Consider the following 24869-nt stretch of genomic DNA (forward strand, 5'->3'; position numbering starts at 1 on the left):
GCCAGAAAGATATATTCATTCCATCAAAGTAACAAGATTACAAACACCAATCCAGAAGTGAAAGAAAGGCTTTCTCATTAATAAGTTCTATACCTGTTGTTGATAAGCATATGTGTTTATTGTTTATCCAAGCTAGTTTTGAATAATCAAAATACCAAAAAATTGTTTAAAAAAACCGTATTAATGTGTAATTACTAAATTTATTTATATAAAATTATGGTAATTAAATTTTTTTTTTGAAAAATAAGCGTGGAACATGTTCATGGGTACACCCGGATTAGTATATACCAAAAAAAAAAAAAAATCAAAAGGCTGGCATTAATGGTTAGTAAATAATCACCAGTAATACGGCAGTGGCAACAGATGTAAATATGAATGAAAATAATGGCAAACTACGAAGATCGAGGCCAGCGTAAGTGCGTATCTTGTTCACGCATTGCGTAATATGGGAAATACAAAGTGCAAGAAAGGGGGGAGAGAGAGCGCGCGCGCGCGAGCGAAACAGAGCGAGCGAGAGGGAGGAACTGAAGGAAAAAGAGAGATAAAATAAGGGGAGATAATTGCAGAGGAGGGGTAAGGTTCTATATTCTTCTCGTTCAAACCCCGCCATTGTGAAGCCTCTTCTGCAACAACGCTTTCCCAGGGCGACATTTTCCGTTTCTTCATGATCGCCATATAAAGACGATACTGAGAGAGGAATGAGGAATCGGGGATCTATATTGGTATTTCGGGAGTGGAGATTGGATGTTCTTAATTTTGTGCTTGATTTTAAATCAACTGATGGAATACATTGTGTTTTCCCACGTTGGGTGAAGTTTCTGTTGACGGAATATCGGGTTTGAGCCGCTGATCGTCGAATTCGTTTGAGTGATCAACATTTAATTAATGATGGTATCTATTACCACACCTTCAATTGCGTTAATCCAACTTTTTTCTTTTTTACAAGGTTAGAATGTTTAGCTCATGGGAGAAATGTGAATATCTGGTAATATTATTCTGTTCTTTAGTTGGTTGGAATGAGGGTCAATTCTTACCTTAGAGAATATAGAAACGTGTCCGAGTAATTTTACGATAAGTCTGTAGCCTGTTTGACGACTTTCAGAGCGAATGTTTTTATGAAAAATGCTATGGTCGTCAGGATAATGATCTCATGTATAAACTCAGTTCCTTACACTGTAATCCATCTTGAGAAAGATTAGGTTTGTATATACGGCAATATTGTGAGGGTCAAAACTTGTGTAATCTTGAAACTGTGCTTTTATTGTGAAGGTCTTCATTTTCTGTGAAAATGTAAAGATAAAACGGTTCCTATGGGATATAACTTTTATAGACTTCTACTATTTTAGTTTTTTTAGCGTCTGAATATTGTGGACAATCGGAAACTTTTTGTACCTCTTGTTAGATACTTTTGACATAAATGTACATATGTTTTCTTATGAAATAGCTATGATGTTGGACTATATAAATCTTCCTCAATATGATTGGTTTGTATCCCATTCTGGTTTCTCTGCAGCGGCTGGCCATTACACTCCGCAAAATTGAAGTGAACGTAGTTGAGCTAGTAAAAGTGCCTAAGTGTATTTCATCTGGATTGGCACAGAATGTATTTTTACCCATTTTAAGCTACCAGAATGTACAAAAGCGAATGGATTCTTGTTTGCTTATGGATGAAAATTTTTAAATTTCATTAATTTTAAAATGTCTTAACTCTGACATGTGTTGCTTAATAACAATCAGTCTTTGCTTGTGATGTGGAAAGAGAAAAGTCTCACCGGTTAGTTTGCATATATGCAACTAATTGTATATTTTTTGCCCTTGTGCTAATGTTAACTTGAAACACGGTTCCTCTCTGACGATAGAGGTGTTGGCGATTGTTTTGGATGTGCAGGCTACTACAATTAATTTCAGAGTTGGAACTCAAGTTTTTGTTGAGGACCCTGAGGTAGCTTGGATAGACGGAGAAATTGTGGAAACTAATGGCGAAGAGATCAAAGTTAAGTGTGCGTCAGACAAGATGGTGAGTCTTTTGGAATTCATTTTTCTCCACTCCTTTAGAACTATATTCTTTTTCTTTATATATGCAGAAAAGGAAAAAAAAACATCTGGTATATTTCTTTCCTTTCTTCATCTGTTAATCTTTGTGTATTTTGCTCACATGTTTACTGCCCTAAATGGTTTGAGTGCTTGTAAATAACTGTTAACTGTTCTTGATGAATTATATATTGGAAATGTTTAGTGATAAGGAACCTGATACTCCGTAAGTAGTAGAATAAACAAAGCAAGCATTATATGTTTTCTGTAGGTTGTGGTCAAAGCCTCCAATGTCCATCCCAAGGATCCTGAGTTCCCTCCTGCTGGTGTGGATGATATGACAAGGCTGGCATATCTGCATGAGCCAGGGGTTCTCCAGAATTTGCAATGTCGGTATGACACCAATGAGATATATGTAAGCACTGACCTGATTAACATTACCCGCGTGTGATATTACAGTAGCTAGTTAGTTATATGGGAATAAACTCCTTGTGCATGTTACAACAAATGACCTATAACCCATAGGTGGGCTTCAATGAATAATAAGCGAACTACCCAATTCCTTCCTTCATGCATGCTATTCATTTCATTTTTCTTTCTACACTAAATACCGCCTTTATTGTTCCGTTGTCCTTTTCCGTACGTGGACTAGAATATTGCATCTTTATTCTTCAATTATACAAGAATTTGGTTTGTTTTCCATTGGCTTTTTTCGCTGTCCAATGGACTGACCATTCATGGAGATGAAGTTTAACTCCCTAATGGTGTTTCCAGACATACACAGGAAATATATTGATTGCCGTGAACCCTTTTCAAAGATTACCTCATTTGTATGGCCACGATGTGATGCAAAAGTATAAAGGATCAGCGATTGGTGAATTGAGCCCACATCCTTTTGCAATTGCTGATTCTGCGTTTAGGTATCTATTCTCTGAGTTTTTGCGTCTTGGCTGCTTAAATATCAGTAGGTATCTTGCACGCACACCTAAATCAATAATTCATAAGAAAATGAAAATAGTGAAAATGCCAATTTGGAAAACTTAAAATGGTAGTTCAACTAGAAAATTCCAACTTCAGCCTTCTTTCCTCATTTTTGAAATCACATTTCATGTTTCATTACGTTTACAATCTTCTAAAACAGTGGAAGTATTATCAGCCTTTTTTCCTCATCATCATTTTACGTCAGTTTAAATTTGTTTCTCAGCTATTGGCAATTTTGAGACCATGAGTAATTTGCGCAATTTTTCTAATTGCATTCGGCATTTGTATTTTCTGGAACTTTGCTAGTTTCCAGAATTCCTTGAAAATGAGACTTTGAGAAAAAATGCATTTGCAGGATGATGTTAAATGAAGGAACAAGCCAATCAATTTTGGTCAGTGGTGAAAGTGGAGCGGGCAAAACAGAGAGCACAAAGATGCTTATGCATTATCTCGCCTTCATGGGTGGGAGAAAGGAGTCTGAGGGACGATCTGTGGAGCAACAAGTTCTAGAGGTAACAAACAAAAAATTGTTCTCACCCTGCTTATTGGGTGAACCTATATATTTATTTATAAATAATATGAAATCTCTAAGAAGCCGCAAACAATACGGCTTACTTCTCAAGTTCCGTACAATACGGGACCTACACTTTTTTTCTTTTTTTGGGGGGGGGGGGGGAAGAGGGGAGTAGCAATTAAGTATTCTGATTCTTATATTCTGAATTCGGACCTTTTTTTTATTGACTTCACAGTCCAATCCTGTTTTAGAAGCATTTGGCAATGCAAAGACAGTTAGAAACAATAACTCAAGGTATTAACTCAGCTGTTGAGTAAGGTCCTCTTTATTCCTATCTTCGCAATTCTGATGCTCTTTCTTTTGATTGGTTTGAACTGTGTCCTGAGTTGACCATAATGCTATTTCAGTCGATTTGGGAAGTTTGTGGAGCTACAGTTTGATCAGAGGGGGAGAATTTCAGGAGCTGCTATTAGAACTTATTTGCTGGAACGATCCCGCGTCTGTCAAGTTTCAGATCCTGAGAGAAACTATCATTGTTTTTATATGATTTGTGCTGCACCAGAAGAGGTCAAATAGTCTTCTTTTTGGATAACAGATTATTGCATACAGAAATTAAGTTTACTTGTTTTTGAAACATTCTTCTTTAATATTAAATATTCTAATTTTCGGATTCTTTTATGACATAGAGTTGCTAGTCACTGGGTATCAAATAAAATAGCCTGATTAGATTTAAATTTGTCATTTTATGCCATGAAATACGAGGTTATCTGCTACAGATTCGGGGCTACAAAGTGTGATACAATGTAGGCAAACTTACTAATGCAAGTCTAGAAGTCATGAGAAGCTGCATATTTTGAAACAGCAGTGTTTGAGATCTGGAACAAAAACCTTGCCTGACTGCCTTCAGATTCTCTTGTTTTTAATCTCTTCCTGAGGTCATATTCCTCAAATTCAAGGCTTAGAAAAATGGTTCAGTGGCTAGGTTTGATGACGTAGGAGTTAGTCATGAGAAACATTTTGTGGTGTGAGGCAGGGGTCATTGCAATACAAAGTTTCATGAAATTGTTAACCAATGTTCAATAAGAGTTCTAAAATCCAGAATGAGCCTAAAACTAATAATAATGTTGTTGGGAAGTGGTTTTGACTTTTGAATTTGTTTTGCTGGTTGGATGTTCTTTTAATAACCTGCTTTGACGAGTGCGCAGTGCGAACTTACTTTCTATATCCTGTTCATTTATCTAGGATATTAAAAGGTTTAAATTGGAAAATCCAAGAACGTATCATTACCTAAACCAATCAAATTTCTTCGAATTGGATGGTTTGGATGAATCCAAGGAGTACCTTGCAACTAGGAGAGCCATGGAGGTTGTTGGCATCACTTCTGATGAGCAGGTACCCTTCAGTACGGTGTCTGCGGATATTTTTGTTATTTGTTTTTTTCACAGTTTTTTGTCACACATGTTTTCAGGAAGCTATATTTAGAGTAGTAGCTGCAATACTGCATTTAGGAAACATTGAATTTGCCAAGGGGGATGAGCCAGATTCCTCTGAACCCAAGGATGATCAATCCCGTTTCCACCTAAAAACTACTGCTGAACTTTTGATGTGAGTGCTTTTTTCCCCTTCATCTTAGCATTTCTACGAAATTGAAATTTACGTCCATGACAGCTTTGCTTATTTCTAAATGGTAGGTGCGACGAGAGGTCACTTGAGGACTCCCTGTGCAAACGTGTCATGGTAACACGTGGTGAGGCCATAACAAAATGGCTTGATCCAAATTTGGCAGCTCTCAGTAGAGATTCATTGGCCAAAATAGTTTACTCAAAGCTGTTTGACTGGTAACTGTTTGTGTAGTTAGTGACTTGTAAATCAGTTTCTATTTACTTTAAAGTTCTTATGAAGGTTAAATTTGATATACATATTTATGAATTTTTATAGTTTAATCAACGTAAATACTATTGGTCCAGGATTGTGAAAAAGATTAATAACTCCATCGGTCAAGATCCAAACTCGAAGAACTTAATTGGGGTTCTGGATATATATGGATTTGAGAGTTTCAAGACAAACAGGTGCTTAACCGGTACGCTTTTGCCTTTGTTATTCACACATAGTGTAGAATTGTTATGTTATGATATTTGTGATTAATCAACATTCAAAAAAAACATTTTGGCTTAGTTTTTCTTGCGTGACTATCTTCCTAAGTTTTCCAACTTTTTATGTCATATAATGGGTCCTGTGCAGTTTTGAGCAATTTTGTATCAACCTGACAAATGAGAAATTACAGCAACATTTCAACCAGGTTTCATTTGTTATATTTTCTCTACTTGGTGCTCGTCACATACTAAATTGCTTTTACTGACTTGTGTTATCACATTCTTTTTTTTTTTTCTTGTACACATCAATATTTCATTTCACAGCATGTCTTCAAAATGGAGCAAGAGGAATATACAAAGGAAGAGATTAACTGGAGTTATATAGAGTTCATTGATAATCAGGATGTCCTTGATCTCATCGAGAAGGTGGTGATTTATCCTAAAGTCCACTTTTCACTCAACGAATTATTTAAGTTTGCCTTCTAATTCCTTGTATCAAATTATGCATAATAATGATCCTTAGAATCAGTTACTTTCACCATTTAAAAAAAAAAAACAGTTGATCATCTGAGACCTTATGGAGAATCTAAAAATCTATTTAAACCATGATACGGCATTGATGAAATCTATCACCCAGATGAAATTGTTCTTTTTCTGTTCCTTTTTGTTTTGATTAAGGAAACGGGATGCTTGTAGGCCGCTTTTGTCTATTTTAGTCAATTTGTCTGATCCCTTGTTCCCTAATTGAGACAAGATGTATTACAGTTAAACAATTCGACCCAGCAGGGATTTTCAGTCGACATTTAATGCAATCTTAATAACTATGAATAAGATAAATATGCCTAAGGATCTGTTCATAAAAGATTTTTGTTCGATGAGAAATCCAACATATGTTTCTCTACTTGGATTTAGATTAATCATTTTTGTATGCATGTGCTATAGTAGAAGTACTGACTTTTGACTTCATAAATTTGGCTTGGCGTTATTTACTTCTTGTGGAAGGTAACTAAACTGCTGCACTAGTTTGCTTGTGCTTTTAGTTTCTATTCAATGCATAAAGTAGAGTTTGTCATTTTCTTAAATTTTGTTTTTCTAAACGATATTTTCGTAAATACAGAAACCTGGCGGCATCATTGCTCTTCTTGATGAGGCTTGGTATGTATTAGATGATGAAATGGAGCCATTGTTTCCTTTCTTGAAATTTCTGATAGATATCTGCATTCTGATGGTTCATATGTAACTTACATTTTTTTCCTTGTTACATGCAATTAGATCTGCTTATGCATGTACTCTGAGATTGTAAAATGCCCTGCTTGTTTGTTGCAGCATGTTTCCAAGATCAACACACGAAACATTTGCCGAAAAGTTATATCAAACTTTTAAAGACAATAAACGCTTCAGCAAACCGAAGTTATCTCGTACTGATTTCACCATCTGCCACTATGCCGGTGATGTACGTGAAGTATATTTTGGTTTAAGTAGTTTACATTAAACAGCAGAAGCTAAAAAGTATGTGCCAAACTTTTGATTGCAGGTCACTTATCAGACTGACTTGTTCCTTGACAAGAACAAAGACTACGTTGTTCCAGAGTTCGAGGCACTACTCAACGCTTCAAAGTGCTCCTTCGTTTCTGGATTGTTTCCACCTCAACCTGAGGAAACTTCCAAATCATCAAAGTTCTCCTCAATAGCCACCCAGTTTAAGGTATGCTGGCAGTCAAGAACGGGGCCAAGATTTTTAGAGGAGGGGGCCAAGATTATAAAGTAAATAGTGATCGAAGATTTTTTTTTTTTTTGGGCCGGCATGATCGAAGAAAATTTTAACCTCCTAAAACATGAAACGGATTATAATATATATAACTAATATAATATAAATGTTTTGACGCATCCTTATTCAGTTTTTGAAATATATTATGAAAAGAAATAAGTGGCTTTATTTTCCAAATCATGTCCGGCATAAAAAACCATCAATGGTCAAATTTGTGGCAAACTTTTTAGCAATACAAACCATCATTAAGTCAGTGAGAAAATCATCATCCATAGGTTTTGTAGAAATTAAACACTAAATTTGAAAGAAAACCTCACAAGCACGAGTTCTTGATATTAGAAGGGGTAAATTTTTCTAGAAGAGCACAACTTTAGATCCTAAGAATGCATTAAAGTCATTTAATGCCAGGGATATTTGCAAACTTGTTAAAACAATTTTACTACTCAGATTTTTCTGACCAATGAGAGATTCTATTTGAATAATTTTTTTCCTAAGTATGCATTAAAGTCATTTGATGACTTTGGCGTGCCCAAAGATCTAAATTTTTGTAACTTTAGTGAATCATGTCAAAAGTTTGCAGATGTTAAAGTCTAGTTTCTGTCCTTTGATTGATGGCCCCTTGAGTAAAGAATAAAGATTTAACAACATTATCAGCGATTAAATTTGCTTTCTTGGAAATCCACAAGAACTATGATTCCTAATTGAATTCCTCAGAGAAAGGATATTCATCAAAATTCGCATCTCCAATTCGTAGATGTGCAATTCTTAAACAAACAATCCGGAAAAACTTTATTATCAGATTCAATTAATAAGAACTCTTCCAGTTTCAACAGTAAAACTTAAATGCACCGTTTCAGTCGTTAAATTTGTTGGGGGCTGGAATGTATAATACCAAGAAAAAAAGATTTTCGGGGCCGTGGACCGTTCTTCCCTTGTCTCCACCCCTGCTTGCAGTTACCTGATTTATGTTTTATTATTTTCACTCTTGATGCATTTTACCCAGCAACAACTTCAATCTTTGCTTGAAACGCTGAATGCTACTGAGCCGCATTACATTCGTTGCATAAAGCCAAATAATCTTCTCAAGCCAAGGATATTTGAGAACACTAATGTGTTACAGCAGCTTCAATGTGGGGTAAGTTGAATGCTATTTTGTTCATATTTTCTGCATATCATGAATATCCTTCTCAATTGATTAGGACTTCGTGGGTGTTATCTATAGGGAGTAATGGAGGCAATTCGGATAAGTTGTGCTGGATACCCAACTAGAAAGCAGTTTGATGAATTTGTTAAGCGGTTTGGAGTTCTGGCACCTGACGTTCTGAAAGGATGGTATTTATATCTCGTTTCCCGTTCCTCCTTTTCAATTTCTGTAGATACATGCAACCTTCAACTATTTGAAGCAAATTAACGATAACCATATATTTACAGCCCTGATGAGAGGACTGCTTGCGTGAAGCTGCTAGGACAAGTAAATCTTGAAGATTATCAGGTAACTACGATCTCAGTTGATATTTCCGTTTAATCATTTTCTTAGAATGATCGTTAATTTGACCCAAGGCGATAAAACCATTTTGCTTGAGTAGTTATCCTCGGATAAAATAATACCGAAAAGGCAGTTATTAGTGGTGGAATTTAGTGTTATTATATTCATAATCTGTTATGGTTTCTAAAGACCAAAAAACATTCTTGCGGAAATTTGTTGTTGTAGGTGGGCAAGACTAAAGTATTTCTGAGAGCAGGACAGATGGCAAAACTAGATGCATGTCGTGCTGAGGTCTTAGGACGATCTGCAACCATTATTCAGAGTAAAGTCCGCTCATTTTTTGGTCACAAAAAATACGTTTTGTTGCGGTTTTCTGCCATACAAATACAAACAATCTGTAGAGGTATTTATGTGAATTCTTTCTAGCTGTTGGTTGATTTTTTCTATGTTATTAATGAAATGCTGATTTGATATCTTTGGCTAACTTAAAAAAGAATTTTCTAAAGGTTTTCTCTTTTTCATGTCCTATAAATCTAATGTAGGAGAACTTGCGCGCTGTCTGTGCGAGAAAATGAGGAGGGAAGCTGCTTCTGTAAAAATTCAAAAGAATGGGCGCATGTATATTGCTAAAACATCTTATAAAACTTTGCGTGCCTCAGCCATTTCCATTCAAACCGGTATGCGATGCATGGCTGCTAGAAATGAGCTCAAGTGCAGAAGGCGAACGGAAGCTACAATTGTTATCCAAGTACGACATAATTTTAATAACAACAGAGAGCTAGAATCATGCCTAATATGTTCGAGTCGTTAGCGTTACATTTTTGTTGCCCTCGAAATTTTATCCTCGAGTTGGATAAGAGATTTGAAATTGAAGGGGTTAGTTTAGATCTGTTCTGATTGAATGTTAATATGTGTTGCGACATTTTTTAAATTCGATCTGACTTTAACAAGGGAGGCCAACGGGAAAAGTCTTCTGTTTGCGCTTCCTGTTTAGTGGAGCATGTTTCTGTTCAAAAACGACAGAACAAAGCTCAGGAACTGGAAGTGCTTGGAAGTTGTAGATATTTCAATATTTATACCATATAATATTCAATTAATTGTTTCTTTTACATAAAAGAAATGCTTGAACTAATGTGAGTTGATGTTTATCAGAGTCACTGCCGTGGTTATATAGCCTACGTCCAACTCCTGAGGCTAAGGGAAGCAGCAATAATTATACAGTGTGTCTCGAGGGGACAAATGGCTCGTAAAGAACTTCGAAAGCTTCAGATGGTGATTCCCTTCTTTTTCTTCCTTGTTTGTTTCTTCATAATTCTTCCACTATAAAAAGCTGGTGATTTTTTTTTTAATTCTGGACAAAAATATATTCTTTACTTGTTTATGATGACCATTAGTGTCATTTGATTTTTTCCCCCTTTTTGTTTGAGGGGTAATTTTCTTTATGGGGCTTAGTATAACTGATGAACTATGAGAAGTGTTTGATAATATCCAAATTACTTGATGATCTAATTTTAATCTGGAAGACATCGGTTTCTTTTTGGGCCAACTTTTGCAATATATTGTTTTTATTAGTAACTTGTGAGATAAAAATAGTTCGGTACTGTAATATCTTACTGTTGGTAGGTTTTTCAAGATTTCCCGGAGTTTCGAGCTTAGGTTGCCTGTTCTTGTCGAATTTGGCTTGTTTCAGTCGTCCTATACAAGACATGCTGTCTATCTTAGGGAATTTGGCCTTTTAACATTGGATTTAAATGAGGTTTTAACAAAAAAAAAATGTTCCTTTGTTCCTGTTCACTTTCTGTACAATTCAAATGCTTCTTTTTGTGACAGCATAATTCTCCTGATTGTTTTCCCATGCAATGCACTAATACATGCTGGTTGTTGTAATGCTGAGAGAGCTTTTCCTTTTATTTTTCTTCCTCCTATCAAATTGTGAAACTTGCAAAACCTACATTTTTACTAATTTAAATTTCATCGTCTTGTATTTCGGCCCAAAAATTTCATCCTTTCGGCCAGCTATACTGTAACTTTTTGCATAAGTGTTCACATATTTGTTGAAAAGGTTGGAAATTTAACTGTTTGCAGGCTGCTAGGGAAACCGGTGCTCTCAAAGCTGCCAAAGAAAAACTTGAAAAGGAAGTTGAAGAATTAAAATCTTCTCTACAAATGGAGAAGAAGATTATGGTAACTTATTTACAGTTGATCAAAATACGGAAGTTATGAGATTAACTTTCTCTGATGAATGCCTTTTTAAGAGATTTTGTCCTTTTCTCTTCATCTTTCTTCTTTCTGCTAAAAGAAAAAGAAAAGAAAATTTTCCAATTGATTTGTGTGGAGTCTGGCCACTTCTATGTTCATTGAAGTCCCCTGCAGATGTCTGCAGTTGCCAAACAGCCTCATTCTACACAAGAATTGTTCCCCTTGCGGAAAATTTTCACAACTTAAATACAAGCTTGTTTTGAATGTACTTTTTCATTATCAAACTATTACTGTACATTGTCATTAATTTATCTATGAATGCAGACTGATGTCGAACAAGAAAATGCAAAATTGCAATCTGCCTTGGAAGAGACTAAGGAGGCAAATTCAAAATTGCAATCTGTTTTGGAGGAGATTAAAGAGGAAAATGCAAAATTGCAAATTTCCTTGGAAGAGACGAAGGCATCTCTCTTTCAGGAGCGCCAGGCAGCAAAAAATGTGGGTGAGCCAAATACTAATACAGAAGAGTGTCCTGTTGTTGAAATGATTTGATCAAGAAGTTAACAACAGAAAATGACCATCTCAAGGTATGCGTACAAATTATGTTTCGGAGTTTGTGCTTCTGGACAAGTTATAATTTCTTATATTCTTCCTTATTGTTTTCTCTGGCTTTGCAGGCACTGGTTAAGTCACTGGAAAAGAAAGTTGATGACGTTGAGAGGAAATCCGTGGAAAGTGAAGGCAAGCTTACTCAAGACCAAGATACTAAAACAGCGTCCGTTCAAGAACATGGCGCAGCAGGCAAAGCAGCTGATTTATTCTCTGGTATACGAGAATTTCCAGTTGGTGACAATGAAATGAACAATAACCTTGCGGCAGAGAATGAAAATCTCAAGGTATGTGTGCATAAAGCCTGAAATGTGTTCTCTTCTCTTCAATAAACACTCTATCCAAAAAAATATACGTATATATATGGCATTTTTTGTCTGGACATATATTTTTCTTATATCCTAAACTGGCTTTGACTCTTTTCAGGCGCTGGTCAATTCATTAGAAAAGAAAATTGATGAAACTAACAGGCTTAGTGACGAGCGCTTGAAGCAAGCATCAGAAGCTGAAACAAAAGTAATTGAGCTGAAGATGGCTATGCAGAGGTTCTAATAGTGGCTTCTATTTCTGTAAGACTATAAAAAATACTTGTTTGATGCTGTCCTCGTTTAATATTTTGCGTATGTTGTATCTCAGGCTTGAAGAAAAACTATCTGATATAGAAACAGAGGATCAAATTTTGAGGCAGCAAGCTCTACTGAGTTCATCTTCTAGGCGAATGTCAGGACAATTATCATTTTCTAATTCTCAGGTAAACCAAAAGCAAAGATGGTAAATCGCGTCTCTTTAATGGAGAATATATTAACATCCTTTTCTTCTCTTACTACTGCAGCCGTCAGAGAATGGTCAAGATGTAAGTGAGGATATTTTGATTAGAAAGCCTTTTCTTTTTCTTTAAATTATCTTTCACCTACCTTCGTACCAAGAAAAGACAACTCATCTTCTCGTCATTGTAATATAAGTTGTTTTTAAAAAAGCCCATTTTCTACAGGATGCGAGTGGTACACCGAGAAAAAAATTTGGGACAGAGGCTGATAAAGAGTTGAGGAGATCTCAAGCTGAAAGACAACAAGTATGATCTGGATGAACAATTGTTGCTTTCTTTTAATGATTCAGTTTAAAAATTTATATTTCTTTTCGTGAGAAGCAGCATTGATTAAGTATTCTTTATTTCTCTTCGAGTAGGAGAGTCTAGATGCTCTTCTGAAATGCGTTGCAGAAGCAAACCTTGGGTTCAGTGAAGGGAAGCCGGTTGCAGTTTATACCATTTATAAGTGTTTGCTACACTGGAGATCTTTTGAAGCAGAAAAGACAAGTGTATTTGATCGTCTTATTCAGTTGTTTGGTTCTGCTATAGAGGTAATTAATATACCAGAACCTGTTTCTAGTTTATTATTAGTTATTGAGTGACTCTCTCTCTCTCTCGGGTGGTGGTTTGGGGGAGGGGAGGGGCGTTGAATAACCTTAGTAATGCAGAATTTTCTTGCGATTGATATTTCATGCCAACATTGTGACTGTGTAGTTCAATCTGTGAAAATCTTCCTTTGCCATTTTGCTGTGTGCTTCTTTTAAAATGAAGTTCTCATATTTCCAAAATATTTAGATCTCTGCGTTATCATATATTTTTGAAGCTCGAAGAGGGTGATTCCAATGGCAGTTTGGGAACCTTTTCATTGAAGAATAATTAGACTATACCATGTTATTAAGCTTTCCCTGAATGGAAAGGAGAAATTATGAAAAAAGGATAGGAAACTTTCAATGATAGACACATTTGATTTTTTTTTTAATTCTCAAAATAAATCCCATTTGATGTTTTTGCAGGATCAGGACAATAATGATCACATGGCTTATTGGTTATCCAATACGTCTGCATTGTTATTTCTTCTTCAGCAAAGTCTCAGACCACCTTCAGCACAGAAACCTCCTCCCCCCGCAACATCTTTTTTTGGAAGGATTTCCCAAGTATTAAGATTTTTAGTTATTTACAAATATCTAATTTATAGCTTGTTGCACGTGAAATGAGTTGCAAGTAAATTGCTCAAGTCATACATCACATGAGTATTTGATCTGCATATACAATTGTTTGATTGCTAAATATTTATGTTGTTAGTGTATTTACAAGAATGTGTAAAGTTTTCCGGAACGTATGAGTTATGATTAAAGGTCATGTGATACGCATTTTTTCCTTATTATCAACGTTACTCTAATCTGACCGCTCTCTCTCTTTGGAAGCTCTTCATCTGTCTATCAAACAATATTGGTTACTCTTGTAATAGACTTTTTTCTTTTGTTGGCTTTACATCAATTATACAGTCGGTGACTAAGTTGGTTTCCATTTCATCATGCTTCATAGCATAAATAGGTTGTGATCAATCTGCAATAAAATGTTGTTTCTCAGGGTTTATTTATCTCACCATCATTAAAAAATGTTAACGTGCACATTCCTGTCTTATTTTTTTATTAGAAGGCTGTTAATACTAATACCAAACTCAAAATTTGTACAATGTTATTTCTCAGAGTTTTCGTTCATCTACTGCTGGTACTGCACTTGATACAATTCGCCAAGTTGATGCCAAGTATCCAGCTTTGCTTTTCAAACAGCAACTTACAGCATATGTGGAAAAGATTTATGGAATTGTTCGAGAGAATTTGAAGAAGGACTTGTCACCTCTGCTTACTTCTTGCATTCAGGTATGGAGTTTCTTTATTTTGTCATCACATGTAATGATATTATAGGTTGTGTTTCTTAATCTGTGTTGTAAGACTACTTGATTTTAGTTGACTAAATGTAAATGTCAAGTTGCTTATTCCAAGTATGTCAATCTAGGCACCTAAAACATCAGAGCAAAGCCAATCAGATGAACAGTCAACTGATAATAGCGCCCCAGCTGCTTCTTGGCAGAACATCATTGATTGCCTTGACAAATTTCTCAATATGATGAAAGAAAAACATGTATGTGATAGTTCAGAGATTGGTGATCCCTTACCTTACTTATCCCTTTTGTTGTTGTAGAGCAAACTGACTGGTACATTCTGTTCAGGTGCCTCCTGTTCTGGTTCAGAAGATATTGACCCAGGTTTTCCAGTACATCAATGTGCAACTCTTTAATAGGTAATGCATCTTTTCTCCTTTTATCAATTTAATGTTAATGCTGTGAATATATGCATTTGAGTTTGACATGTGAGTTGTGCATTCTTGATTCTCTAGCCTCCTTTCAAATAAAGAATATTGCACAGTTACCAATGGAGAATTTCTAAAATCGGGGTTGGATGAATTAGAGAAATGGTGTAGTGAAGCCACAGAAGAGGTACGCACTCCTCTAATATTGTTATTGGCCACACAACGAATACTCGAGTTTTAGAACATTCCGTCCTCCTTATTTATGCCATTCAAAATTTATAATTTTATTTCTTATTGGCTAATCATGACTTCTATAGCAGTATGCTGGTTCATCTTGGGATGACCTCAAACACGTGAGGCAAGCAGTTGGATTCTTGGTATGTGCTACACTAGGCCTTGAAACTCTTGCTTTAAATTATCTAGCAACCTGCGGATCTTTGATCTTTCATTTTCATTCGCTAATATCAGCCTCTCATCTATTATTTAATGATTTAACACCATGCATATGGTTACACCATTCTTTTCACTCTCTTCCTGATTTAATTTGAATGGAATGTTTCTCCCAGGCCAAAAATGAGAAGACCACAATATCCTATGACGATCTCACTAACGATCTGTGTCCTGTAAGTGTATTTCTCTGAGCTGAGTGAATGATAAAATGGGTATATTGATATATGGTCCTTTTTTCTGGAAAAAAAAATAAAATAGAAAGGTCAAAAGAACTCAAGAATCCGGAAAGTTACACATGCTAAAACATGTATTTGGCCATTGGATTGATATCCAGAAAACACAATTTACTGCTTGTGAAGGAGAATACACTACCTTTATCATACGGCACAATATTGTATGCTCACGCGAACTTTCACATCTAACTGTTGAATTCAGATCCTGAGTGTTCATCAGCTTTACAAAATCTGTTTACTTTACGGGGATGGCAGTGAGAGTGAACAATGCGTATCAACAGATGTAAGTTGATAAAAACGGATATGCTTGTTTTTCACAGCCGTTGGTTTACGTACATGCTAGTTATTGTAACATAATTCCTGACGCAGGTCACCACCAGGTTGAAGCTTCTAATGACAGATGATGCAAATGACGACAGCGACTCCTTCATGTTGGACGATAATTCAAGGTCAACCTCTCTCATCTGCTCGTATTTTAGGAAGACTGAAGATATTCTATTCTTGCCATGAAGAATAAAACTCTGACAAGTTTGTTTTCCGTCTGCAGTATCCCATACTCAGTTGATGAGATTTCTAATTCCCTTCAAGGAAGTAACTCATTGAAAGTACAAGCGCCAGCAGAACTTCTTAGCAATTCAGCTTTCCAATTTTTACATGACTGAGGCCGTGGTTTTAACACTTATAGTCCTCCTCTGATGCATCTTACCTTTCAAGATTCAAAATCTCTTTCCTGGTCAGACGCCAAGCTGTAAATCCATCCACCTTAATTTTTCCTATAAAATTTCTCCGTAGCATTTGTTGCCCACACTGTAAGATATTTTCTCAGTTAGTATTGTATAGCATACTAGGCTGTTTCCGTAGTTAAAAGGGTGGGATAGGTTTCATGTTGCCAGTTTACTTCTCATGTTGTTACATTTCCTTCATTTTTTTTAATGGGTTCTGAGGCACAATTCTTTGTAGGGTTCAGGTTTTTTTTTTTTTGGGGGGGGGGGGGGTTTTGTTGTGGGGTGTTGAAAATTAACATGTAAGGTAAGAGGGATTGTTCTGGTAGATAGTTGTTCTGCCACGAATTGCCCACTGTTGTAAGAGCATTGCCTCTTTGTAATAGTATAGGAGTATCACCAGCTGCTTCCGGGCAGTTGTATTGGTCTTCGAGACTACAGGTCAAGGCAATAAAATATCACAAGTTTTCGTCCTGTTATTGATCTATCAGAACTATTTTGTTGGACAACTAAATTGTTGTGCGTTCATTAACCATTGCCTCAAAATTTAAAGTCCCTTGACCCCTGGCAACACCCTAATCACCCGCTAAGATAACATACTATCACCACTACTTTTTTCAAAATTTTACATCACATTACCGAATCTTTCTGTGATGAAATAATAGGTATTCTGAGCAATTATTGCAACATCTAAAGTATGCATATATATTTCTTTTTCATATATTTAAATAATTCAGTTTCAATTAAAGTGAAAGTAAGTTTTTCTTTCATTCTATTGGCTGCATAAACTGCGATACTACGCCTTGTTGATATAAAGCACTTTCGTTAGGACTATCAAGACTCTGGATAGTTTTAACATTCTTTAGTCATTAACCATATGCACCATTTAGGTGAACTAACCATATGCACCATTGCGACACCAATTAGCACACATTCCCTTAGTTAATTATTCTAGGAAGTGCCTTCATCACAACATAAGCTCTATTAGAACTCTATCTTGTTTTTGGTGCCTCAATCAAAATTTAGACTTTCCTAACTAGAAGCACACTCCATGCTTGATAGAGTACTCATTTTAATTTTGATCATCCGGATCAATTTTGAATGGTCCATATTGAATTTAAATTTTTTTATATTTTTTAATTAATGTTTATTTTCAATAGATATAGAATTCAAAATAAAGATAATTTAACTAACATTTTTTTAAAAAAAAATAAATTTACTATTGAAAAAATTGCACAGTAAAAAGTTTAAATCTGAATCATCCATGTCAAATTTTAGATGATCTAAATTGTATTATAGTAATAAGTATACGGTGCTTATCGTTGTGCTGAGTAAAAAATGAGAACCCTTCATAGCACCCACAGCCAACAATCAGTCCATTTTAGTACAATAACGTCGGGAAATTTAACATTCATTCATTGTCAATTTGATGGTATGCAAGCTAAACCGGCAGGCACTTAAAAATATAAAGCCATAGGAATCAACTTCGTCAAACTATATATAGTGTCACATGATCAAAAGCAGAGTATAATTTTCCACTCAATGCCTTGAGTTTATAGCGAAAGGATTATTCAAAAACGAGGCATAAAGCAGCAGAAGACAATGTCACTAGTATTACACCCAAGCAATGAATCACATTTAGGAAAACACGCATTTAAAAAGGTCACATGATATGAGAACTGTCCCCGCGTGGGGAGAAATTATATTAATATCTTTCAGTTTTCACTGTTACAATCAAATGAGAACTGCAAAAACAACTATACTATCTAAGTAAATTATAGATATTAATGCCATGTGTAAAACACTCATCTTAATTCCTGTTTCAAAGCGTGTAAATTCACAGTACCACGTAGCAGTTGACTAACAATAACAGAGAAAATAAGAAACAAGAAAGCCAGAAGGTCGATTCTTACAAAGTGGAAGTAGTGTCTATGCCTGTATGTAGTGATACATGTGAGCAAAATTCAAACATAAGTGGCGGTCTCTGTTATCCCCCCAGCCTCCCCAACCCTTAAATCCAGCATTGTACCCAGGCTGATTTTTATAGACGCGCACTTCCCAGTCTGATCCAATGTTAGGAACCTTGTCCTGTTCCTCTATTTGAATGTTAACCATGCCACTGTCAATGCAAACTTTGTTCTCCCCTTGACCCTGATGCAGACCACATTTCCCAAAGTGAACTGCACTAGTCCTTGGACCTCGTAGTGTGTAAACAGGACTGCCAAATGAGGGATAAACAGTTGCCCACATTGTGATATCCCAGTTGTAATCATCAAAAAAACAAAATTCCCTAGCCTTCATGTGTATCTTCCTCCAAACTGTTCTATTAAAGGAGTAACCCACATTTCCCATTCTTTCTGCGATCAAGCTTTCCCATCCTTCTCCTCTTGAGTTCACATCAGAAGGTGCCAAATTTGCAGCATAGCAATCAGAACATTTTTCAGACTTAAGTGAGATTAGCATCTGTAAATTGCGATATGCATTCGGAAATATGAAGTGGTCCTCTTCAATGAAAAGAATGTGGCCAGAATGTTTCCTTGTTTCTTTCAATCCATCCCAAACTGTGTTCATCATCCACCACCAATGATGCTTCAACGAAACAATTTTTGGTGAGCGATGGTTGCCATACTGATCAGGATTTCCTATGCAATGCTTTTCACTAGCATCATCTTTATCCTTACAGTCAGAAGGCGAGACTCCAGGAAAACCATTAGAAAACAGATGAGGTGAGTATGGAGCATATATCTGTTTAACTTGGCAAAATCTGATTCCATCAATGATCCTGTTCATATTCTCAAAGTAACCATCATGACTAACAATTAGTAAGGTCTCATTGATACCCTCCACCTTTGAAAGGCTGTCAACAACTATTTGGAGATATTGAGACCGGTTGTGAACATATAGAACAATAATTATATGGTCGTTGGCCAGAGTTGGATATAGATCCAGGTTTTTTGGAGGCAACTGGTTTCTCTTTTGCAGCTCCAAGGATAAGTCATTCTGTTGGGGTAGGTGAGAGTTGTATAGCTGTCTAGACTTCCAGACAGACGCTTTGCCATCGTCAGCTTCATTTATAGGCAGTGTTTCAGTGGTTGATCTTGAATTAGATCCGAGAACGAATTGCAGTAGTATAACCCCAGATAACGTAATGAATACCACATATAATAGGCGGCGCAAAGCCACATCTCTGGAAAAGGGTTTTTTGCTTGGTGCCATAGAACTAATAGAAAGGATTTAAAGAAACTTACAAACAGAACCAATCATTTATTGCTTCATTAAAATTATCACGGAAATAGCTATCTGCTCAAATTAGGCAAAAATCCATTACTAAATATCCTTCAAATGTCAAATTGAACTAAGCACCCTAAATCTAAGATGGCCCAGATATTGAGATTGAAGCAGACAAACCAACTTCTAGTCGAAGCCCCGAAACTGATCTCATAATCTATTCTTTGCTCCCTCAAGAAGAGACAGACGCACAAATCAAGTTGCTTGAAGTAAAACCTGCAAAACCTAAGTGGAGAGTTATAAGGACAAAGAAGGCGATGAAATCAAGCGAAGGAGAAATTGGAGACAGAACAGTGGTCGGGGAAGAAGTACGACGACGAGTGTTTGGGGAATAGAAACGTAAGGAAAAATCAAACATAACGAAGTTGCGAGGCATCTGATCGAATTGCCGGCAATTTCACGGAAGGCAGCAGTCACTGCAAAGAAAAATACCTTTGACTGACTGAAAATGAAAAGTCGTATCGTATCTGTTATTTCTTTTTTTCGGGTAATAAAGTAGTATCATATCTTTATTTTGGACCTTTTCTGCGGCTTAGCCTCTTTTTTTTTCCCCCAAAAAAAATCGTTCATTTTACAGTCATGATATCAAGAATAATATAAAAAAATTCCATATATCTATATATAATAACATGTACTTCCCCCACGTTGTTTGCTTCAAAAAACGTGCATTATTTTCTTTAGAACGTGGTGAAATCTAGTTTTTCTAATAATAACAATTACTAATTTAAATGATTTATGTATTAGATATATCTATATCATGATTTATTTTAAAATTTTTCATATAACCTTCGTTTATTTTATTTATTCATAGCTCTCGTTCTATATTAAAGTTAGTGAAGATAAGGGTGCAATTTTAACAAAATGGTAATTAATATGCTTTTAAACTTTAAAATGGCAAATAAATAAAATGAATTTTAAAAAAATTACAAGGCATGGTTGCCTTAAAAAAAGCCAGAAGAAATAAACAAAATAAAACTCTGGTCCAACTAAGCCCAATTTGCATTCAAATCCTAGGACCTAGTTACGAGCATACTCACAATTTTCTTTTCTTTTCTTTTCTTTTGTTTTTTTTTGTTGCTCTTTTTTTTTAAAAATAATATAAATCATAATGGAGATAGGATTAGAGGTGTTCATGAAGTCTGGTTGCCCGCTATGCCTGTCCAAGCCTGCAAAAAAATGCCCAGTCCACTCTAAAAAAAAATGGCCCAAAATAACTATTGGCATGTTCGGACTGGGCAAATTATTGGACAGGACTGAGCATCAGGCACGATATGCTTCCCTACCCATTTGGCCATATCCACAAAAATATATATAATTTTATTTATATATATTATTTGCCTCATATTTATTTCTTGAATCAAACGCATTGTTATATTAATATTCAGTGTTCATTATACTTATTTATTTTTAAATGATTTTGAGAGTTAGAAACTAGAAAAACAATTAAGTTTAATAAAATATACAAATAATATTTTTTTTTGGTCATGTTCCACTCCTCCTAACTACTACAAAAAGTAGTTTCATAGTATATTAACTAGTAATAACAAAAATAAGGCCAAGTTTCCATTTTAATATAAAGACACGTAAAACAATTTAGAGGGACATATATAATTAGTTAATTAATATAATATATTGACTTGTTGGGCATGAAAGCCTGCCCTGCCAGACCGTATTTGTCCAACCCGAACTTAATAGAGCTTTTCATGAGTAGAGTCGGGCAACGGACTGCATTTTTCAGTCCGTTCATTCTTCAAGCTGGGTATCAGACAAGTGTCTTACCTTGCCCAACCCTGCCCATGTGCAGCCCTAGGTAGGATGCCTCCCCTTGTCCATTGGACAACGGTTTGGGCCTAACAATTATTTGAAACTGGGTATCGATTCGGTTGGGCTTAATAATGGACCTTGTTTGTTGGTTTAATTACCAGATGGGTTTAGGCCCAATAAACAAAAGTGGGCTTTCATAGTTGAAAATGGGTTTTGAGTGATGGTCTGTTGGACAGAAATTTGGGCCTAACAATTAATTAAAACTGGGCGGGGATTGATTCGGTTGGGCCTAACAATATAATGGATCCTGTCAGTTGATTTAATTATCAACCTGCTGAGGCCCAATAATGAAAAGTGGGGCGTGTACATTTCTTCGCCATCAGTGGGCTTTCATGCTTAAAATGGTTGAGTTTAGTAAAACTAGATTGATAAGCCCAATGTTGTAGCAAAAAAAACCGAATTGATAAGCCCGAAGGCATACGGGAGTTCTGGATTTGGGGTATCGATAAGGAAAAGTATAGGCCCAATATGTAAAGACAGAGTTTAGAACCAATAAAGAAAAGTGGGCTTTCATACTCAAGCGCCCAAGCTAACATAAATTAAAGGTTATACCTTTTTTTTATTTATTGGTAAATAATCTGGCTTATCTTTTTGAAGTAATATCTCCCAAGTGTCCGCATTTAACACCCAATAATATCTCAGACAGGATTATCTCTAATAAAAAAATACATGCACCTAAAAAAAAACACAAGTTTCAAAAATTAAGTTGTGATTGTGAATAACTGAGATATTGGTTTAATTAATAGCGTGACCTGTATGATTTCTTTTCTTTTTATATTCATATTTTTCCATATTTTTTTATGACTATTTTATCTAGATCAATTCATGAGGGAAAAATAATATAGAGTAGATTCACAACGTATATCGAGCGCATATGATAAATTAAGCAGGAAAGCATGTTATGAATTTAGGGAGAATTCGGGAAGCACGTGGTAGCATTTTAATTACATGGGGGGTGAATTAGTGAGCCATTCAATAATTAGTTAATTAATAATTAAAAGCTTACATATTAATGAAGTAACATTAATGTTGTTGTTGTTGTTGACCATTCCTTTTCCATTCTTCCTCCAACATTCATGTGATCACATGTGTCCCCCATGTTTCTCTTCTGATTCCCCCCCCCCCCAAAAAAAAACTCCACTCCTCAATTATTTCATGCAATTTCGGTTATTACAGTTAAAGGAGTTAGTTGCGTATTCGTTTATATGAATATGAAAAATACTAGTATAATAGCAGGCTAAAGGACAAAGTTTCAAAAGGAAAAACAAGATTAACATACAAACATACACATATTTTAGTACAATTTATAAGTCAAACCCATTATATATTATCAGGTCCTTTTATTTTAAAAAGAATTTAATAGTGAATATATAAAAATGATGGATCAGTTGAAATCGTATATATTTGTGAAGATACATAACATGACTGATTTTATAATATATAGGTAGTTGAATTGAAGTTGAAATATTTTATGGGGTTGGGAGCAGACAGGGATTGGCCTCAATAAATAGGTCCAGCACGTTGTAACTTAACTTCTGATTGCTTAAAAGAGAAATCTTCAAACCATAAATAGATTCATTGAACTAACGGATAAACTGCTCTTTTAGATCCCCACCTCAACACACACTCAAATCAAAGTTATCAGAGTAAATAATAAATGGTGTCGTGGGATTTTTCATTTTTGATTTGAGCTCAAAAGCTGTTTCAAAAAAAATGAAAATGAAAATTTCATAAGTGCATATAGTTAAGTAATGATTATCGATTTACTCACAGTGTGCATAATTAGATTATCAAATCTTTAAATATAACTTTTTGATTGCCCATAGATAGTTTATTAGATATAACCCTGTTCCAAACACAGTTGAACACTAAATATAAGCATATCTCGTAGTAAATATTTAAATATTGATTTGTCACATTGTAAAAAACTAATTTTTTTTGTTAGACTTAACCTTGGTTTGGAACCTCTCCTTTTTCTTTTTCATCCTCTTCCCTTCTCTTTCTTTTTTAACCATTAGATTAATATGAAATATTAAATTATAAAAATAAATAAATAATAAATTACAAATTATATTAAAATTTAATTTTAATGGTTTGCAAGTGCACTAAATTTTTTTAAATTTTTTTTATAAATAGTTTATAAAAAATTAAAATCTAAACCGTTGAAATATGTTAATCTAACGATTAAAAAAAGAAGATGAGAAAAGAGGATGGGAAGGAAAGAGGAGAGGTTCCAAACCAAACTGAGCCCTATAAACAGCTCTGCATAGAACATAAGTAGTCTTAATAATCACAGACCCATTGGTTAATTAAAGCATATATTAATAAAAATATATGCTTCCATTCTGATTAATTAAATTCATGAGATCTTGCGGCATTTAGTTACTTATATATCTCTGGCTAATCTTTTGAATATAGTTAAGTCTTGACTGATCATATGAGATGGATTAAGCTCTATATCGATCAAACCACTGATATTAATGACATACGTGTTTCCTAAGCAATACAAACCTTAACTTACAGCTAAGCCAAAAACTTTTCATTAAAAACATTTTTAACAAAACATAAAATTTAATCATTTGTTCGAGAAGTCTAATTAAACTCCACGTAATATATGGAGAAACATGTCTATTGTCGTGCTAATACATACAATTATAAACTAATACATCTTCAAATCAAGTATTACACATGATCTTAATTTAGTACTCCGATCTCTCTAGTACTTATAAGCTTTAAATAACTGATTTATGTATAACATATATAGTTCATATTAATTAAAAATAATAAATAGATAAAAAATATTTTTTGTTTTTAAATAAGCTCTTATAATAAATAAATAAAATAAATGAAGAAATATGTAAGGAGACAAAGTCAAATTAAATCTTATAAAATTGATTACACAACTCTCTAATTTAAAGCTTATAAATAAGAACAGAAAGTATCAAGAAATGAGAAATCTAATTAATCTCTTTCCCGATTTGTTCTCGCATGGATTCATAATGGGAGCCAACTGAACCAGATTGAGCCAAACGTTTAGACTTCAACTTTAAGATTTTTTTTTTGAAGGAAAAAAAAAGAGGCACAATAATAAATATTTTTGTCGAGCCCAATTATAAAATCTACTATGGTTTCTTTTTATATCATTTAATAATGAAGACGTGATCTAAAATTAAAAAGAACTGAGCTTCATTTATTTTAAACTTCATGATAGGCTTCATTAGCCGAATCTAATTATGGGAAACCGTGTTATAATTATCTGCAAATGATGCGGCGGAAGAACGCGAGGCCCCCCTGCGCCTTTATATTATAATCAAGTGTCGTTTTAATAATTCATGCGGTATACTCATATCTTAATTAATTCGCTTTTCTTTAATTAAAATGAAATTAGCAGAATTTAAACTCGCCTAGAGATTATTCACGATCAATAATCTCTTTTTTTTTTTTTTTTTTGCATTTCTCGAACCTTCTCATATCTCTATTTTTGTTTTTCATGATTAGATTCTTCCATTATTGTGGAATATTTATTAAAGAAGTAATTCAGAAAAAAATC

The 24869-nt window shown here is 34.8% G+C and overlaps 2 protein-coding genes across 2 annotated transcripts; one reads left to right on the forward strand and one right to left on the reverse strand.

Moving 5' to 3' along the window:
* Positions 1-826: 826 nt before the first annotated feature.
* LOC114730571 (myosin-6-like) lies at positions 827-16377 on the forward strand. The gene is given in 41 exon segments (XM_028917665.1): positions 827-891; positions 1889-2017; positions 2303-2446; positions 2806-2951; positions 3368-3524; positions 3762-3820; positions 3934-4093; positions 4769-4918; positions 4995-5131; positions 5218-5364; positions 5494-5595; positions 5768-5825; positions 5944-6045; positions 6737-6774; positions 6946-7072; positions 7154-7324; positions 8391-8522; positions 8610-8719; positions 8819-8879; positions 9099-9276; positions 9416-9621; positions 10026-10145; positions 10959-11057; positions 11397-11619; positions 11622-11659; positions 11750-11968; positions 12108-12226; positions 12318-12432; positions 12514-12534; positions 12673-12753; positions 12867-13040; positions 13503-13643; positions 14199-14372; positions 14509-14634; positions 14723-14793; positions 14890-14989; positions 15123-15179; positions 15369-15425; positions 15688-15768; positions 15855-15934; positions 16033-16377. Coding segments are annotated over 41 exon segments (4731 nt in total). The 5' UTR covers positions 827-885; the 3' UTR covers positions 16148-16377.
* Positions 16378-17860: 1483 nt separating this feature from the next.
* LOC114730502 (alpha-1,6-mannosyl-glycoprotein 2-beta-N-acetylglucosaminyltransferase-like) lies at positions 17861-19916 on the reverse strand. The gene has a single exon (XM_028917585.1). The coding sequence runs from the start codon at positions 19421-19423 to the stop codon at positions 18137-18139; it is 1287 nt and encodes a 428-aa protein (XP_028773418.1). The 5' UTR covers positions 19424-19916; the 3' UTR covers positions 17861-18136.
* Between the last annotated feature and the right edge of the window lie 4953 nt (positions 19917-24869).

This window comes from Neltuma alba, unplaced genomic scaffold (assembly GCF_004799145.2).
Source record: "Neltuma alba isolate B1F8T4 unplaced genomic scaffold, ASM479914v2 tig00012743_pilon, whole genome shotgun sequence".
In the NCBI taxonomy this organism is placed as follows: Eukaryota; Viridiplantae; Streptophyta; class Magnoliopsida; order Fabales; family Fabaceae; genus Neltuma; species Neltuma alba.